At 44.4% G+C, this 19,312-nt stretch overlaps 1 protein-coding gene across 2 annotated transcripts in view; it reads left to right on the forward strand.

Moving 5' to 3' along the window:
- Nucleotides 1–12,990, forward strand: part of PTCD2 (pentatricopeptide repeat domain 2) — a 91,542-nt gene extending 78,552 nt beyond the window's left edge. Inside the window, exon 10 of one of the 2 annotated variants that reach the window (XM_029574658.1) lies at nucleotides 8,406–12,990. In XM_029574658.1, coding sequence (XP_029430518.1) covers nucleotides 8,406–8,630 — 225 coding nt within the window. In that variant the 3' untranslated portion in view covers nucleotides 8,631–12,990. The remainder of the gene's footprint in view (nucleotides 1–8,405) is intronic. The other variant, XM_029574669.1, reaches the window with a different exon arrangement.
- Nucleotides 12,991–19,312: the final 6,322 nt, after the last annotated feature.

Below are 19,312 nucleotides of genomic sequence, written 5' to 3' on the forward strand. Positions count from 1 at the left end.
ACATCATTGCTGCTTCTGCCACTGCAGTGGCTTCTCTGTCTGGCCTGATAACCCAAATGTGGCTGGAAATGACCACATGCCCACATGCTCTGTCCCAACCCTCCCGCTCAACCCAGCTGTGAGCCCTCTTTCTGCATTTTGCCTGCCAGAACTCTCTTGTCAGCCCATAGTCCATCTTAAACCCAGGCCAGCTCTTTAAAGGAGCTATCACAAAATAACTAACAAAAAGAAACTAAATAATACCCACACATGCACAGCCTCGCTCTCTCCCTCTCAGCCCTTTCTCACCTACAGGCACACACACAAACACACACACACACATACACACACATCCTCCTTGTACAATTCCTTGCAAACTTCTTCACACCCTTGTACATTTTTTTAAAATATGCAAAGCAAAATGCATTAAAATAGATGTTTTGTTTCACTGATCTACATATCATATGCTACAATTTCATTGCAAAAGAACAATTATAGAAATGCATAAAAAGTAATTGGGAATTTTAAAAAAAAGTCTTGATTGCATAAGTCTTCACACCTCAACTCAATACTGGTGGAAGCCCCTTTTACAGCAATAACAGCCATGAGTTGTCCAGGATTAGTGTCTACCACTGCTGCACAGCAAGATGGTGCAATTTTTGTCAAGCTTTTTCATATTGAAAGGGGAGCTGTCTGTAGACTGCAGTCTTCAAGCCTTGCCACAGATTTTCTGTTGGATTCAGATCTGGGCTTTGACTGGGCCACTCGAGGATGTGCACTTTTTTTCTTGCTGATCTACTTCATTGTTGCTTTTGCTTTGTATTTAGGATCATTGTCCTGCTGAAAAGTAAATTGTTCTTTTATGATGAAAGTGCAGAGTATGTTGTATAGATCAGTGATAAAAATCCCATTTTCATACCAATAAAAATTTACTTTTTAGACAAAATATTAAAAAAAAAAAAAAATCTAAAAGCGTGAAGATTTTTGCAAGTCACTGTGAGGTCCATATTCAGCTGCTGGCCAGTTATCAAAGATAGCTGGATAAACTTATCCGTCTAATTTAGGATATTCAGCAGAACAGGTGCACCACTGAATATACCCAACTATCTCTAGGTTGGCTGGATAAGTTTATCTAGCTAACTTTCGGATGGCTTCTGTGCCATCCTAAAATTAAATAGCCACATTAGCCAAATAACTTTCAGAATTGAAGTTAGCCGGATTACAGCACTCTGTCCCGCACTGCTCCTGTCATAGCTGAATACATTTTCAGCCAGATAACAAGATCTCCAGCTATGTCAAGGGCAATAAGACTGGCCGGATTTTTAAATCCTGGCATTTGTCTGGCTAAGTACCAAACTTATAATTAATCAAAAAGTGGAACAATACTGTCCTATCACTGTGATATAATTTGAAATACTAATCTCTCCTTTTTTTTGTTATATATAAAATTTTCTTATTTTGAACAACACTCACTGGGGTAGATTTTATAAATTTGCGCGAGCGCGTACTTTTGTTCACACACCAGGCACGAACAAAAGTATGCTGGATTTTATAAGATACGCGCGTAGCCACGCGTATCTTATAAAATCCGGGGTCGGCACGCGAAAGGGGGTGCACATTTGTGCAACTTGCGCGCGCCGAGCCCAGCGCGCGCTGCCTGTTCCCTCCCCCACCCCCCGGCCCTATCTAAACCCCCCCCCTACCTTTGTTGGCAGATTTACGCCTGCAGAAGGGACGGATTCATCCGATTCGGTATTCGTTGGGACCCAAATACGTTGCATTCGTTATCATAGGGGGAAACCAGATTCGTCCATTAGTTGAATTCGGTATTCGTTTTCCATTAAAGTTGGAAAAACAAAAAAAAAAACCCTTCCCAACCCTTTAAATTTAATTAACTACAACCCCCACCCTCCTGACCCCCCCCCCCCCAAGACTTGCAAAAAGTCCCTGGTGGTCCAGCGGGGGTCCTGGAGCGATCTCCTGCACTCGGGCTGTCGGCTGCCAGTATTCAAAATGACGCCGATAGTCTTTGCCCTTACTATGTCACAGGAGCTACCGGTGCCATTGGTCGGCCCCTGTCACATGGTAGGAGCAATGGACGGCCGACGCCATCTTGTGCTTCTCATGAATGCACATCCCTAGTAAATTTTAACGAGTATGTGGATGACATCCAGCTCCATGTGGAACTGAGTTTTAAGAGAGGAAGGGCTTGCAAGGCTTAATTACTGTCCAAAGAAGATTTCTCTGTGGCTTTTGAAAAATAAGCCAAAGTTAAATCCAGACAAGTTGGAACTGCTCTACATTAAACAGCTATCAATTAACCCAGCAGTAGATCTGCTTGTAGAGTACTTAAACTGCAAGCAGTGCTGGCTTTTAGCTAAATTTGTGGGATGGCATTGGTTTTGTAGGTCAGGTATTGTTGATGCTTCTATTGAATATGTATTGTTTGTGGTTTGGTATTGATGGGCAGTAACAGGCATGGCTTTTTGTGCTCGGGTTTGTTTGTCAGTTTGTTCATTAAGTATTATGTAGTATGTTATTTATTTTGGTTTGAATGTGTATTTGTTATATATATTTGGTTATATGTTTGATTTTATGCAATGTGTCAAATGTTTAAACTCCTGTACTTGTAAGTCACCTTGGGCAGTTTTTGGTGGAGCATCCAATATGTGTAAGCTAAAAAAAAAAAAAAGTCCAGTTCATCCTGCTATGAAGAGTTTGGGGGTTTTAGGCTATAACCACCATTCATATTTTCAACTATTTAACTGGGTAAATAGATTATATATTCTACTTTACATTTATTTACTAGCATAAATATATTTTAAAACTGTATAAGGTTAATTTCCTATTTCATGGAAACTTATTTTTATAAACACCATTGAACTTGTTAAAATTCTTTTATTTAGTATGTTACTGTATGAATTGTTTCCAGCTAAGTTTCAAATCAAAGAGTGCAGAATCTCATGCTTTTGGGGTGAAAAAATCCAAGGGCTAGTATATGAAGGAGGTGGGGCTAAGATATTAATCAGCCAGGAAAGGAAACATTAGGTTGATCCTATCTAATGATCTCAAGGTAGCAAAGTTGTGCAACAAGAGCCAGAGGAATGCTGGAGTGCATAGTGAGGCATAAGTAAAAAAGAAAAGTGATAATCTTAGGAGACTTCAATCTGCACATGGACAACCCCTCACTCTCTACCAGCTGTCAAACCCTTCTCTTAGCTCTCTCAGCAATGGGATTCACACAAATAGTCAACAAACCTACACATAAAGCTGGTCATACTCTGGACCTGATCTTTGTCAACAAAGGCATAAAGTTGACATCCCTACTGAAGAGTAAGAAGGTACCCTGGTCAGATCACTCCCTGATCTCAACTTCTTTCTCGCTGGAACAAACCATCGCCCCTCACATACCCTCACCTTCCTTTCCTTACAGGAGATCATGCTCCTCTGAAGACCTCAACAATCACTTGGTTCCACACCTTCCCTCCATAGACCTCACCGACCCTAACACTGCTCTCCATTCTTGGAATGTCATCACCGAATCCATAGCTAACAAGCTCTGTCCATTAGCAATAAAAAAAAAACCCCACTCAAATGCCTCTAAAAGACAACCCTGGTTCACTAACGACCTGAGAAGGCTTAAACAAAGTTTAAGACAGAAAGAAGCCAAGTGGCGTAAAACACCATGCGCTAGCACGCTCTCCGCCTACAAATTTACGCTTCACCTGTACAAGACCTCCACCTCCAAATCAAAAAGGGATTTGTATGTGTCCAAAATTCATAACCTGGTCTTTGATGCTAAAGCCCTATTTGCCTATGTATCTAGCCTCACTCAGGTCGCCCCCCCAGAATTTCCCAGTAACCAAGCACAACCCAAAGCTGAAGAACTCGCATCGTTTTTCCAAAACAAAATCATCAGTCTTCTTACCCAACTACCCTCCAAGATCGCCCCCCTACCATCGGCTCTGCAGCCTCCCATCAAAAATATTCACCTCTAAGCTTTCGAACCCATTTCCTCCTCTGAGATTCAAGTTGTTCTAAGAAGAATGAAACCCTCCTCTCACCCAGCGGACCATATCCCCACCAAACTTCTTCTCACAATCCCAGACTCTATCTCCAAAACACTGGTGGACATTATTAACTGTTCTCTCTCCCACGGTTCCTTCCCAGACGACCTCAAACTGGTGTCACTCAAACCACTCCTAAAAAAAACAAATTTGGACCCAAAAGATCCTAACAACTTCCGCCCAATAGCCAATCTCCCCTTCTTTGCTAAGATTATGGAAAGGCTTGTGAACTCCCAACTATCGGACTACATTGAAGATAATAAACTTCTATCCGCCTCGCAATATGGATTCCATAAAAATCTAGGCACGGAATCCCTCCTTACTTCCCTAACAGACTTCCTCATCCTGGGTCTCGACAAAGGTCAATCTTTTCTGCTGGTCCTTCTGGACCTTTCGGCAGCCTTTGATACCATCAACCACTCCATCCTCATCAACCAGTTAGCTGCCATAGGAGTTTCCGGCTCTGCTCTATCTTGGTTCAAATCATTTCTCAGCAACAGAGGTTACAAGGTCAAAATCCAGAACAAAGAATCTTCACGCCATGACTCATCCGTAGAGTTCCACAAGGCTCCTCTCTATCCCTGATACTCTTTAACATCTACCTTCTACCACTTTGCCAACTCCTCACCAACCTCAACCTAAAACACTTTCTCTACGCAGACGATATCCAGATCCTGATCCCCATCAAAGGCTCATACTCGAAAACCCTCGACTACTGGGAATCCTGCCACCAAGAAATCAAACGTCTCCTCAATAGCCTAAATCTAGTACTAAACTCCTCCAAGACCGAAATACTACTCATATCTCCAGAGAACAGCAATCTCACCGCTTCTCATCCAACCAACCCACCAACCACTCAAGTGAGAGATTTAGGAGTGATAATTGACAACAGGCTGAACTTCAAAGCCTCCATCAACAGAACAGAACTGCTTCCACAAACTCCAAGTTTTAAAAAGGATAAGACCTCTCTTCCACGCCCAAGATTTCAGAACGATCCTCCAAGCAATTATTTTCTCAAAGTTAGATTACTGTAACGCTATCCTACTTGGTCTCCCTTCCTCCTACACCAAACCGCTCCAAATGGTACAAAACACAGCAGCCCGTTTACTAACAAACACCAGGAAAAGAGACCATATTTCCCCAATTCTAAAAGACCTTCATTGGCTACCAATTCACTTCAGAATCATCTACAAATCCATCTCCTTGATATACAAAATCATCCATCAACACACCACAATTGATCTACAATTTCCTCTCCGCTTACACAACTCCACAAGACCTACCAGAGACGCATGTACCCCCTACTAAAACCACTAGTCACATTATCTTAAGAGATCGAGCCCTCTCGACAGCTGGCCCACCGTTATGGAACTCCATCCCTCCCGATCTCAGACAGGAGCCTTGCCTCCTAACCTTTAGAAAAAGACTCAAGACTTGGCTGTTTATGCAAGCTTTCCCGGACTTAAATTAATGCATCTCGCCATCAACATATCCAACACAGCAGCTGTACCTCATCTCCTTGTATATAATTTAGTCTCTGCTAAACTATCTTTATTTCCTCTGATCCCAGTTCAATAGTCCTTGTTAATTGTAACTGCTTTCTTCGACACGTTATTTCTGTTTTGATGTATTTATTGCACCCCTGTTTAATTGTAAACCAGCATGATGTGATCGCTTCATGAATGCCGGTATATAAAACCTTAAATAATTAAAAATAAAATAAAATAAATAACGCTGCTATAAAGTAATTTGGGAGACTTCACTTCGAGTCTTATGTCCAGTTTTGGAAGCCGTGTCTCCAAAATGATAGAGACCATAGAGGCGGTCCAGAAGTGGGCTACCAAAATGGTGCAGAGTCTGCACCAAAAGCCCTATGAGATGAGGCTTAAGGACTTGACTGTGTGTACTTTAGAAGAAAGGAGAGATGGGGAATGTGATGGAGACATTCATATCCCTCAATTGTATTAATACGGAAGAGGTAAACCCCTTAAGCAGCAATGAAGTTCTAGAATAAGAGGTCATGAAATAAAGCTCCAAGACGCGGAAGAAACATCTGAAAGAGTGGTGAATGCATAGAATGGCATCCTGTCTATATCCCATGTAGTAACAAAATTCAAGAAAGCATACTAGGAATATTAGTTGCAAAATAGTGAAGACAAAATTGGAGATTAACTGTGGTCTATGGCATTACACCAGGAAATAAATTGGAGAGACTTAGATGGGCCTTCTGCTTCTTATCTGCTATTATATTCTCTGTTCTATAACCATGGTTATGGCCATAAAAATGTTCCTATAAAAGAGGAACGTGCATACTTGAGGCAGCATAAGTGAAATCCATTGAATTTATCATAGTACTTATTGTAATAAATAACTAGCAGTAGTGCATATTTGCTAAGTAGGACGTTAAATACAACCGTACTGGTTACTCAAAATACTTGTAATGTGATCCTCACGTTAGTCCTCTTAAATGCATAGAAACAAGAATCAGGAAAGAGTTTGCAGGTGAGAATGACAATATATTTTGGACTAGCTTCTGAAAGTTTTCTTTCAGAGCCTTTCAAACCTAATAACCCACGTAGCCAGTTGAGATTTCATGATAGCCACAGTGAATATGCATGAGATGAGATCCAGCATATGCAAATTTAATTCGTGCATATTATTTGTGCAACTGGCTGTGGGAGATCATGAGAACAGGTTTGGTAAGCATAATTGTGTTCCCTTTCCCCACTTAGTGTAAAATCAAAGGTTTACATGGATCTGAAGTAGGGAGTGTAACTGAAAAGTTACTCAAAAAAGAAGTGAGTTCATCCAGTAAAAAAAAAGTATTACTTACAGCCTGGTTGCTTACTTCTGTTTCTACTCAAAATTACAGTTTTGCTATTGCTTCTTGTTAGCAATTACCGTATTTTTCGCTCCATAAGATGCAATTTTTTTACCCCAAAAGTGGGGGGGGGAAATGTATGTGCGTCTTATGGAGCGAATATAAAAAAAAACTAAAAATCTAACAACCCCCCCCCCACCCTCCTGACTCACCCAAGACCTGCCAAATTAATTTACTACAACCCCCCACCCTCCTGACCCCCCATGACCTGCCAAAAATCCCTGGTGGTCCAGGAGCGGTCAGGGAGCGATCTCCTTGGCTTGGGCCGTCGGCTGCCAGTAATCAAAATGACGCCGACGGCCCTTTGCCCTTACTATGTCACAGGGGCTACCACTGCCATTGGTCAGCCCCAGTCACATAGTAAGGGCAAAGGGCCGTCTGTGCCATTTTGATTACTGGCAGCGCCCTTACTATGACACAGGGGCTACCACTGCTATTGGTCGGCCCCAGTGACATAGTAAGGGCAAAGAGTCGTCGGCGCCGTTTTGTTTACTGGCAGCCGACGGCCCAAGCCCAGGAGATTGCTCCCAGACCGCTCCTGGACCCCCGCTGGACCACCAGGGACATTTGGCAGGTCTTGGGGGGGTCAGGAGGGTGGGGGGTTGTAGTAAATTAATTTGGCAGGCCTTGGAGGTGGGTCAGGAGGGTGGGGGGGTTGTTCATTAATTGAAAGGGTTGGGATGGGGGGGGTTCCCAGAGAAAGAAAAGTTTTCTGATCTGGGGAGTGGACCGAAATGGCCCTCCCCAGACCCGAAAACAAAATGGGGAAAAAAAAAGTTATACACTCCCCTAATTTGCTCCATAAGACACACAGACGCCCAGGGACAGAGCCATTTTAGCACAAAAATTTTTTTTTTTTTAATTTCCCCCCTCTGAATCCTAGGTGATTCTTATGGTCAGGTCGTGGAGTGAAAAATACGGTATCAAGGTGTAAAAAAAAAATAGGGACAGATACTACATTTTAGTTAATTTTCAGTTGCAATCTGGCCAACGAGGTTGCAGCTGAAAATTTTCTTAAATCCTAGTGGATTAGATTAAAGCATCTAAGGTTGCATTGGAGATGGCTGATTAATTTAGCCACCCAGCACTGAAAATTCAGCACTAGCTGGCTAAGATATCCCTCCGACCAAGTCCTGTCCCTTGAAATGCCCATATTTTTGTGGGGGAAAGTTTACACTCCTGAGGGATCTATCTGGATAATGCCATTGCTAATCATCTAGATCTCTTTGACAACTAGCCCTTTATAGGCCGGTTCACAGCATTAGTTCAGAGGCAACATAACTTCCCCTGATGCTGACCAATCAAATTCAGATTGGGTCCCACACAGTATAGTGTTGAAAATGACCAGAACTTAGTGAGGCTCAACAGGGTACCATTTGAAAGTGCTGGAAAATCCATTTTTCTCATCCTACCTTGTATCTCCATAACATTATAGATTGCATTTTCCTCTCTACACCATGCCGTTGTCTCTTTCACAGCTAGCCGCGGTCAGAGAGAGGGTGAGGAGCAATCCTGTGCTCCATTGCAGATTTAATGATATCTATGCCAAGCTGCAGCTGTCCAGACAAGTAACATCACTGACGCTGGATGACATGCTGTGCCAAACTCCGAGTGCAAGAAAGCACCACGTGCTTCTGTTAAGCCAGAGGAAGATAAGCCGGCGAACATTTCAACCACTGCAGTCGGCGCTGTTGGTGGAGTAGTCCTGCGGTCTGCTTCACAGAAAATTGTGTGTTCATTCTTTTTCTGGTATGTTTTCTCTACATTTGGATTAAGAACCATATGTCTTGTAATTTCAAAACTCTTCAGAAGAGTCTGGAATATTAGTTCAATTTAAACAATGTGAAATTCTATTTGAATTTTGTATAGAGAAAAAATGATTGTATTGAAAACCTTGCTAAGGTTGCTGGACTTGGTTTAAAAGGAAAACCACCATGCTTACTGTAACAAAACAAAAATACCAATTATCTTTGTTGTGTAATCTTTTACCCCTGCAGTCTCTTCTGTGCCCCCTCCCCAGGCCACTTTGGTACTCCTCAGTGGCCTAATGACAGGTGGGGTGGCAATTCCAATCTGCACCCCGCCCCCATGCCATTCGTTGGCCTGTAAGGAAACCTCAGTAGCAGGAACCATCTTTCCTCCCTCTGTTGGTCCAAGTACACCATCCCTACGCAAGCCCAGATCCAACAAGCCTTGTGTCATAGCATGCTGTGCTAGAAGGCTGATCCACAATCACTTTAGTTTGGAGGTGATGTGGTTATTAGTTGGTAGTTTGTTGAGGAAGTGGTTTATGGGTATTGTCTTCCTCCTCCTCCTCCTTTAGGGTTCTAGCCCAGTGCGAGCTAAGCACTAACAGGACCCTGGTGCAGTGAGCCTGAATTCACTACTACCTGCTTGGAGGGAGAGGGTGCCTATTATTTATTCACTGGGAGTTTTTATCAGTTTTGCTGTCGCTGGTATAGTCATGAAGATTATATTTTGTGGGCTGGTCATCGTGGATGAGGGCATAGCACTGTGCTGCAGTGCAGGAAACTTCAGTTCGATTCTTCTGGGCAGGGTCAGGCTTGTCACAAAAGCAGTGCACTAATGCCTAGGAAAGGAGAAAAGATGATGGTTGCTGCTGGTACTGCATCAACTCTGTTTCCGAAGAAATTGCCCTGCTGGCTGTCGGGTGCCTGTGTAACCCCAGGGTGTGCCATATGAGGTGGAGGAGTTTATGGAAGCAGAGAATTGGGAATTAAATTTTCTTTGTGTCTGTATACAATACAGTATGTACTCACACACTAATGCTGTTGTACTGAATGCTAGAACGACTACTGACATTTTATTTTGCCCTGAAAATACCTTCCCTTACATGAGGCTGGTGTGCATGCTCCCAAGAGTCCGTTCCAGGCATTAGCTATACTTTTATATTACTGTCAAAACATCTACCAGATAAAGTTACATTCCATGAAGTTTCTAAAACAATAATGCTGTTATATAGCAATATAACATTACATTATGTGCACGCTAATGTTAAAACCCCTTTTCCAAGGACTCGACTAGTGATTGATTACTGGGAAACCCGGTTAAACCTTCCTGTGGTATCCTCACCTTCCTATTAATCTTATGGGCAAAAAGTATCTGCTTACATGGGTCTAGAAATCTGGGTTTTCACAAAGCTAAATTCTAATGTGTAATTGTGTATCACTACGGGACTTGGCCGAGAATGGGTTCTGAATGGTTAAAAAAAAAAACCAAAAAACTGAAAATTACGGTAAGTGAATGGACACTAGTGCTAAGAAAAAAGAAATAAAGAATTAAAGCAGCGGGCCTCTCTCCATCTCGCTGGGGGTAAGAGTCTTGTTAATCATGCACCGGACACGCAGTGGCGGGATTCAGGACCCGTGACTGCAAGGTTCTGGAAGAAGCGCCGGTGCTGGACCACTGGCCAAGGATGGTCGGTGGCAGTGATGGGGCTAAGCGTGTTGGGCGAGGATATTTACATATAGGAGACATATCCCCAGGCTCATGGTGCCAGAGCCCAACAGAGATGGGTTGAGAAAGCAACAAGGAAGGCTGTCTAACAAAGCCGTGGAGGCAACAAAAAGGGAATTGGAAGCCAAGATGTCCAAAATTCAATCCTTTATTGGAGACTTAACACCTTAAAAATTCCCTTTTTATAGCCCAACAGAGGCCATTTCCAGAGAGGAGGCGGAAACAGGCCCAAAAGGAAGGAAGACAGCAGCAGCTCTCATCCCACTCCTTGGGCCACTCCCGGCCAGTCCGATTTTCAGGCTGTCCGTCGTGAATGTGCACAGGATATATTTGCATAGGAAGGAGGCAATACATGTAAATATATCTCATGCACGTTCATTGCAGGCAATCTAGAAAACAGACTATCTAGGTAGATCACAGTGTGGAGAGGCAGTGCATCGGGGGGGGGAGGTCATTTTCAAAGGCAATTTCACCGGTAAAATGGTGCTTTACTTGCAGAAATGAGCAATTACAAAGTTGCTTGCCTGATCTATGGCTAAAAGTGTGCATGTACAGGCTCTGTAGGTAGGTGTTCTTGTGGGCAGTGTTTGTAATGACATGCATACTCCCTCCCCCCCAAAAGCTATGCTTACACATTAACAGGAGTAAATGGGTGTGGTGGGTTGTGGTGCGTTCTTTCTCTTCGAAAATGGATATAAAGTCTGTGGGTAAAAAAAAGTACCCGCAGCCTTTACCCTAGTATGGGCACTTACTAAATTATCCCCTACAAGACCTGTTTAGGGTGAACACTACTTTTGCCCACATTATCCTTGCTTAAGATGTCTGTTGAGGAGAGAGTTAAAATATTGTGAACCAGGTACGCAATGATGACAAAGTCAGTGAGGTGCAGGCCTTATTAATGCTTTGACATTGAACCCCTTTCTGTTTTTAGTTGCCAATGGTTTGGTGAGATTTGTATGGCACTTAAAAATCAAACTGTATTTCAGAAGGCTGTGCTTGGCAGTGACTTTTCTTTTCTAAACTTTAAACCTTGAGAAAGGCCTTAATGGGAAGGAGCACTTTGACTGTCAGCTGAAGTAGTTTTTCCACTGCAGAGCCAAGAGCAACCTCTAAGTCTGTCTGACTTCCCCACTGCCACAGTGCTTTCAGAAATCTCAGCTGGAAGTAGAGGCAGTTATAGTAATTTATGCTCGGTCAGAAAACTAATTAGGGACATAATTCTGGTTTTGAGTTTTCATGTCCAGATGGGCCTGTTGAAATGCTGTGCAGTATTTTTTAAGCACAAGCACAGTGATTTAAAACTTGACATGCTAATATTTAACCAAGTAATTTGGATTTTATGGCTCATTGGTTAGTGCTGGCAGGTAGCACTGTTGCAACCAATTCCCAGCTCAACCTCTGCTGCTTTGCCACCTTCTTGAGTTAGTCAGAGTGGGCCACACTGTATAAGCAGTGAATTTGGCGCTTGTAATCTGTATAAAGCCAAGTGTTAGTATTGTGGAAGCATCTGCTGGATGACCTACGTAAATGTAGCCTTGAAGACAGTAACACTTTAAGAAACCACAGCTCTTCCTCCTGTTCTCTCCCCCCAAACGGTCCATAACAGATGCCTTCCATGGGCTGCCAACCTGATGGCAACGTATAGAGCTAATACTTTAGGCCTCAGCAAAGAAAAAGACAGTGCTGTTAATATTCTTCAGTATTATCTATACAGTGTGGACTCCTTTAGTAATCTGGTTGTATCTTTATACTAATGCAGTTTGAGTATTTATTGTATTTATTTTAACACATTTGTTACTCACCCCTCCTTTGTTCAGGGCGAGGTATTCTAGTGTAGCGATTCTCAACCCAGTCCTAGGGATATACCCAGCCAGTCAGGTACTCAGGAGTATGCAGGAGTTAGATTTGCATAAGATGGAAGTGGTGCTTACAGATCTCTCTCTTGCATATTTTTTGAGGTTTTCTTGAAAACTAGGCTGACTGGGTGTGTCTCGAGAACTGGGTTGAGAACCACTAAGTAAACTAAGGGGCCGATGCAATATGCCGAGCGCATTCTTAACGAGCGTGGGTAAAATAGGCGCTAATCAATTCTCTAATGCAATAAGGAGATTAGTGCCTATTTAACACGCATCTAACACGGAGTGAATGAGAGAGCACTCATCACATGCAATTACATGTGAATGAGCCTATTACTCATTCACTCCCACATTTATCGCTCAGATATTAATGCCTGCCTGGAGCCATTATTGCATGGCAAATCAGTATGAACTGATTTAATGTTGAATGATGACTTCCATAGTACGGCCCAGATCAAATTTTGAATAGACCCATCTTGGCATGGATGATAGGAAGAAGTAGATGTTTTACATAATAGTGAATAAAATAACTGAAAACATTGCTCTTAAATGATCTAAAATTGCCTTCTATCTACTATATAATGGTAAATACATTTTCAGTTGAGTAATATTTATGATTAAAGAAATAAGTATAATCCCAGCTGTTCCTTTACTGTTTAATGCTCAGAACAATAACAGTTATAAAATGTTTGTTTCCATTAGAAATAAAAATTTGAAATTTTGTGTTTGAGCTGCTGTGTATGTTTTAGGATGGATTGGTTGCTAGAGTAAACGTGCATACTATATAAAGATACATTGAGGTCCATCTTCAGAAGCATTTAGCTGGACAACTCAGAAGTTAACTGGCTAAATAAAGATTTGGACACTTATCTGGGTGCCACACAGTGGCTGAATATGGACCTCCTCATCTATATTTTATTTTTATGCTAATTTTAATTTGCCTTGGATAGATTCTAAAATTTATAGAGCCCTCTTTTCAAACCAGCTTTGCCACAGACACAACAGCCAAAACCTTTTCTGAGACTAGAGCCCTCACACTGTTTTACCAAGTATTTAAAAACCAGAATTTTATGAATGGCAAGGAACTGAAGGATGAGGTTAGCAGGGATGGCTAACTCCATTCCTCAAGTGTAACAAACAGACCTGGTTTTTAGGATATTGTGAAATCAATTAAGGGAACCACTGGTTTACAATAAAGCAACTCAAAAGAATTAACCACTGCTCTTCTCAAGGCTTACTTCTGCCAATAGAAACACCTATTCTGTAAATAATGTATATCAAAGTTTGCTCTGAGAGGAAAAGACCTCAGTACTGATGAGAAACGCCAAAGGATGAATCCCCATTCAGTTGGTGCAATCACTGGTCTACAACAACCTCTCCTTTTGTAATTTTATTTTTGAATAATGTTTAATTTCAAATTTTATTTTTCTTCATGATTAAAACACAGAAGTATGTTGGTACTTCAAAAATCTTTTCTGAGCTACTTGTGATGTCAAGTTCTTCCCAGCACATAAGTTTCACAGTTTTATAAATTTATAGTACTGCTTGGCTTCAAATTTTAAAAAATCACTTAGATTTACTTATCTTTATAACACAATCCTTATGCTGTCATTGTGTCCATGCCACTGTCTTTTGCTGATTTTAAGTTCATTCTGAAAAATGCCAATGTTGATGGAATCGCTGCATCAGGGCTACAGCTCAAAATTTGTGTTTGTTATAGATACATAAAAATGACGGCAGAAAAAGATCACACGGCCCATCCAGTCTGCCCACACTTATTTTCCCATACTTATCTATTTCACCGACCACCAAGTTCAGGGCCCTTGTTGGTAATTGTTTGATTCAAATTTCCTGCCACCCCCTGCCGTTGATGCAGAGAGTAATGTTGGAGTCGCATCAAAGGTGAATTGTAAGGCTTAATGGTTAAGGGTAGTAACTGCCACATCAAGCAAGTTACCCCAATGCTTGTTTACCCAGACTGCACAGATCAATGCCTTGTTGGATGTTGTCTGAATGAAAATCCTCTTTTCCACATTTCTCCTTGCCGTTGAGGCAGAGAGCAATGTTGGAGTTGCATTAACTGTGTGAAGGCTTATTGAGTAAGGGTAGTAATCACAAGGTAGTAGCCACCATTTCAGAATGCCCCGCCATGGCTCTTCTCTTCATTCCCATCGTCTAGCCTTTATGGATCCACAGCGTTATCTGCTCACAAATGCTTTCTTTGATGTATTTCTCTCTGCTATACCTGCAGCTGGTTTTTAGGATATCCACAATGAATATCCATAAGATAGATTTGCATACAGTGGAGGAAAGCATTAAGGATATCCTGAAAACCAGACCCATTTGTGCTCTTAGGGACTGGAATTCACTACCCCTGATGTATAGCATTTTTCTAGGACAAGCAAGATGGTAGTCCTCATACATGGGTGACATCGGATTGAGCCTGGTATGGAGAACTTATGTCAAAGTTTCTGCAACTTTGACTAGGCACACTGAGCTTGCCCAGCATGCCCTAATCCACACGTCCATGCGGGGTCCCTCTTCAGTCTCTCTTTTTCCATGGATCTATTGCATCACAGTTTCTGAGCTCGTGTTAATTTTCAAAAAGCAAAGTTTTGAAAAACTTTCACCAACTTTATTGGTGTATATTGTGTGTTTTGCTGATCGCAGGTCCCTCTCTGTTCCCTCATGCTTCCAGTTAGGGTTTTTGTCAGTTCCATAAGTTTTCTTTCAATCCATTCCCCCGAGGCAGAAGTGCTTCAGTGCCCGCCACCTTTGCTTTGCTTTTTACCCCTTTAGTTCGTCTCATCATGGCCTTGGGTTTGCGTCAATGGCCTCAGAGCCTGAGGACTATATCCATCAAGTATCCACATGATACTATCCTTTGCCTGGGGGCATCACATGACATTTGGGGGTGCCGCATGTGCAACCCAATGACACCTAAAGAACATCAAGCTTGCCTTGACAAGATGAAGAAACTTTTCGGGGAGATGATGTCCAAGCCATCAATTTTGGCATCGGTGCCAATGATGCCAAAGGACCACTGAGACGCACCGATGGACATAGAACCATCAACATTGGCAGGGCCGTCTGCTCTGTCAATGCTATGAGCAGATTGGGGTGCCAGGGACCGGCCCTTTTCTGTCTCTTCTTGGTCAAGGACATTGGGTTCATCGTCTTGGGCCTCTGTACTGGGGAAAGACTGGGCCGAGCACCAAAGGAAGCCAAGGAAGCATCAGCAGCAGTCATCCTCGATGCACATTACCAGACTTGGTTGGCACTGGCTTTTGCCACGATGCCCCCCAAAGCCACCCCTCGGCGAGAAGTACCTATCCTCCATCGATGCCGGGGGTCCCAGATGGTCTCCACTGATCCAGTTGTCCATTGCTTATCCACCTCGAGGTTCTGAGGAACAGCTAACCACCTCTCCTACCTCCCAGTCCGTTTTGCCATCGACAACTTTTGAGGAGGCATTGGTTCTCAGAGTCCAGCTGGCATTCAACTGGTTGCTGCAGGGCATCAAACCAGTGGCACAGACAGTATCGGTGCCTGGGATCTCCTTGCTGGAGCATCTGTGTACTCATCGGTGTGTTACCAATCCAGCTGCTGCTGGTTCCTGGGGAGCCATTGATGCCCAGCAGAGCACCGATGCTTCCCCCAGTCAATGCGGTGGTTGTCGCCAGTTCCTCTGAGGAGGAAGCCCCATTGGTGTTGGTGCCAGCCCTGTGGCCTGTAGTCCCCCACCCAGCTTTGCCGGGTCTGGCATCAGTGTCACCAGTGCCTAGACCCTGGAACAAAGGCCACAGCATCTAGGGCCCCATCCCTTGTAGATTACAGCGAGGATGAGGCACCTTACGACCCCTGGGGGGATGACACTGCGGAATCATCCTCAGAGAACTCGGAAGGTCTCTCTTCAGAGCTTTCTCCTCCAGAGAAGTGAAGGAGGTCTCCCCCTGAGGACCTGACCTTTGCAGGATTGGTGTGGGCAATGGTGGAAGCCATCCCATTTCAGTTAATGATGGAGGATGATGCCCAGCACAAAATGCTGGAGATCCTCCGATTTGTGGAGGCTCCTAAAGAGATCATGGTGGTCCTGGTGCAAGAGATCTTTGAGTTGCTGTTGAGGATTTGGGAGCGACCCCTCACGGTTCCTCCTGTTAACAGGAAGGCAGACAGCATTTACCTCATCCAACAGGCTATTGGATTTGTGCTAACTGGCACATCAATCAGTAGTGGTCGAATCCACTCTCAAAAAGGCCAAGCCCTCTCGGACCCATGCCTCAGCACCCCCAGGGACAGAGCAGAGAGCGCTGGATTCCCTTGGGAGAAAGCTTTTTCAGAGGGCTATGCTTATTGCCCACATTGCCTCCTACCATCTCTGCATGAGCCAATACTCTCGCAACCTCTGGAAATAAGTGCAGGAGGTGGCAGAGCGGCTACCTCAACAGCAGCAAGACACATTTCTGTCGCTGGTACGTCAAGGCCTGAAGTGTGGAAAACGAGGTGTGAACCACCTACGATGTTTTCGAGATGGCAGCAACAGTCCCTGCAGTGGAAATCGATGCGGGCCTCTGAGCTCCAACCAGAGGTACAGGAAAGACTTGCTGACCTGCCGTGCATAGGGTACAATCTCTTCGGAAATGTGGTGGCCTAATTGCGGAATCACCATGAAACCCTCCAACAAGTCTCCGCTAGCACTTCAGATCCACCCTCCTTACCCAGGAGGTCGGTGAGGCACAGCCTGAGGAAGTCTTTCTACTGCCGGAGGAAGTACTATCCTCCGGCCCCTCGCTCCTGTTCCCAGAGGCTGAGCTCTTGTGGCTATCTCAGGCAGCAGCGGGCTCCTAAACACCAACCAGCACCCCAGCCAAATCCTGGGACAGGGTTTTGACTGGATCGTAGAGAGCATCAGCCAGCTGCCCATACCTGAGAAGCTGGACCCCTTGGTCGGGGCAGGCTATGGCTCTTTGCAAATTGGTAGCCCAGTATAACCTCAGACCAGTGGGTTCTGTCTGTTGTCCGCCAAGGGTACCAATTGAACCCACCAAATTCTCCTTGCCCATTTTGGGGGCCAGTAGTACATGACTAGGTACTTCTTCAGGAGCTCTCCACCCTCTTACTGGCCAGAGCAGTGGATCCTGTCTCACCAGGGCAAAGAAGGCAGGGATTCTACTCCCAGTACTTCTTGATTCCAAAGAGAACTTGGGGATTCTGTCCCAGCCTGGACCTGAGGGTCTTGAACAAGTTTCAAAAAAAAAAAAAAAGTGCAAGATGGTTTCCCTGGGCACCCTGATTCCCCTCCTGCAAAAAGGGGACTGGTTATGCTCCCTCGATTGAAAGGAAGTGTACACTCACATAGAGATCTTCTCAGGTCACAGTATCTCAGATTTGTGATGGGAAAACAGCACTTCCAGTACAGAGTGTTGCTATTTGGGCTAGTGTTGGCCCTACGTGTCTTTAGCAAATGTCTGGCCACGGTAGGGGGCGCACTCCATAGACTACAAGTGCATGTTTTCCCTTATCTGGACGATTAGCTCTTGGGCAGGGGCTGATCAGTCCTTGTACTTGACCATCCGGGTGCTGGAGTCTCTAGGGTTTGTCATCAATTACCCAAAGTCTCACTTCAGCCTGTCACTTCAATTGGAGTTTATAGGAGCCCTGCTAAACACAGCTCAGGTGAAAGTCTTCCTGCCATACACCAGGGCAGTCACCTTCGCATCCATAATGGAGGCGACTCTGCAGAACCAGCAGGTGTCAGTCTGGCACATGTTGAAGCTACTGGGCCATATGGCCACAACCATCCATGTCACTGCCTTGGCACATTTGAACATGCACAGAGCCCAATGGACCTTAAGGTTGCAGTGGCGTCAGGCCCCCCAAAACCTTCATGACCACATCTGCATCACGCTGTCCCTCCGTGACTCCTTGTCCTGGTGGCGCATCCTTTCCAGTTTGGAGCAGGGAATATCTTTCCAAAATCCCCCTACCCAAATTGTCCTTACCATGGATGCGTCCACCCTGGGGTGGGGTGCCTATGTAGAGGGGCTCCACTCCCAGGGTCTGTGGTCCGCTTAGGAAGTACAGTGTTAAATCAACTTCCTGGAACTCTGGGCGATCAGGTATGCTCTATGAGCTTTCAGGGATAGGCTGTCCAACAAAATTGGCCTGATCCAAATAGACAACCAAGTTGCCGTGTGGTATGTCAACGAGCAGGGAGTCGTGGGGTCATACCTCCTGTGTCAGGAAGCGGTACAGATCTGGTTCTGGGCTCTGTCCCATTGGATGGTGCTCTGAGCCATGAAGCTGGCCGGAATGGAGAAAAGCATAATAGACAGACTGAGTCGGACATTCAGGCCCCACAAGTGATCCCTTGTCCAGGGGGTAGCGAACCAGACGTGGTCTTGTTCACATCTCCCTGCAACAGGAAGGTGACTCAGTTCTGCTTCCTGTACAGGTAGGATGGCAAACCAGCCTCTGACACCTTTACTCACCATTGGTGCAAGGGTCTTCTATACTTGTATCCTCCGTTCCATCCGGTCATGAAGATTCTCCTGAAGCTCCGACAGGACCAAGGGACCATGATCCTCATGACCCCCATTGGCTGAACCAGGTCTGGTTCCTACTCCTATGGAAGATGTCCTTCCAGGAACCGATCAGTCTGGGGACTTCCCCAGATCTCATCATGCAGGATCAGGGCAAGCTGAGGCATACCAACCTCCAGTCCCCGTCGCTCACAGCCTAGATGTTGAGAGGCTGATCCTGTGTCTCGGGGTCTGGTAGCTTCTAGAAAGCCTTCCACTAGAACAGCCTATGGACTAAAGTGGAGGAGGTTTTTTGGGTGGTGTGAGCAAAAGGTCCTAGATCCTTTCTCCTGCTCCACACAAAAACTGCTTGACTATCTTCTGCACCTAGCGGCAGCTGGCTTAACAATCAACTTCCTTAAGGTTCATCTGAGTGCTATTGGAGCATACCACACCATGTAGATGATATGCTGATCTCTGTACAGCCCATAGTTGTATGCTTCATGCGGGGCCTACTTCAGTTGAAGCCTC

Source organism: Rhinatrema bivittatum, chromosome 1 (genome assembly GCF_901001135.1).
Source record: "Rhinatrema bivittatum chromosome 1, aRhiBiv1.1, whole genome shotgun sequence".
In the NCBI taxonomy this organism is placed as follows: Eukaryota; Metazoa; Chordata; class Amphibia; order Gymnophiona; family Rhinatrematidae; genus Rhinatrema; species Rhinatrema bivittatum.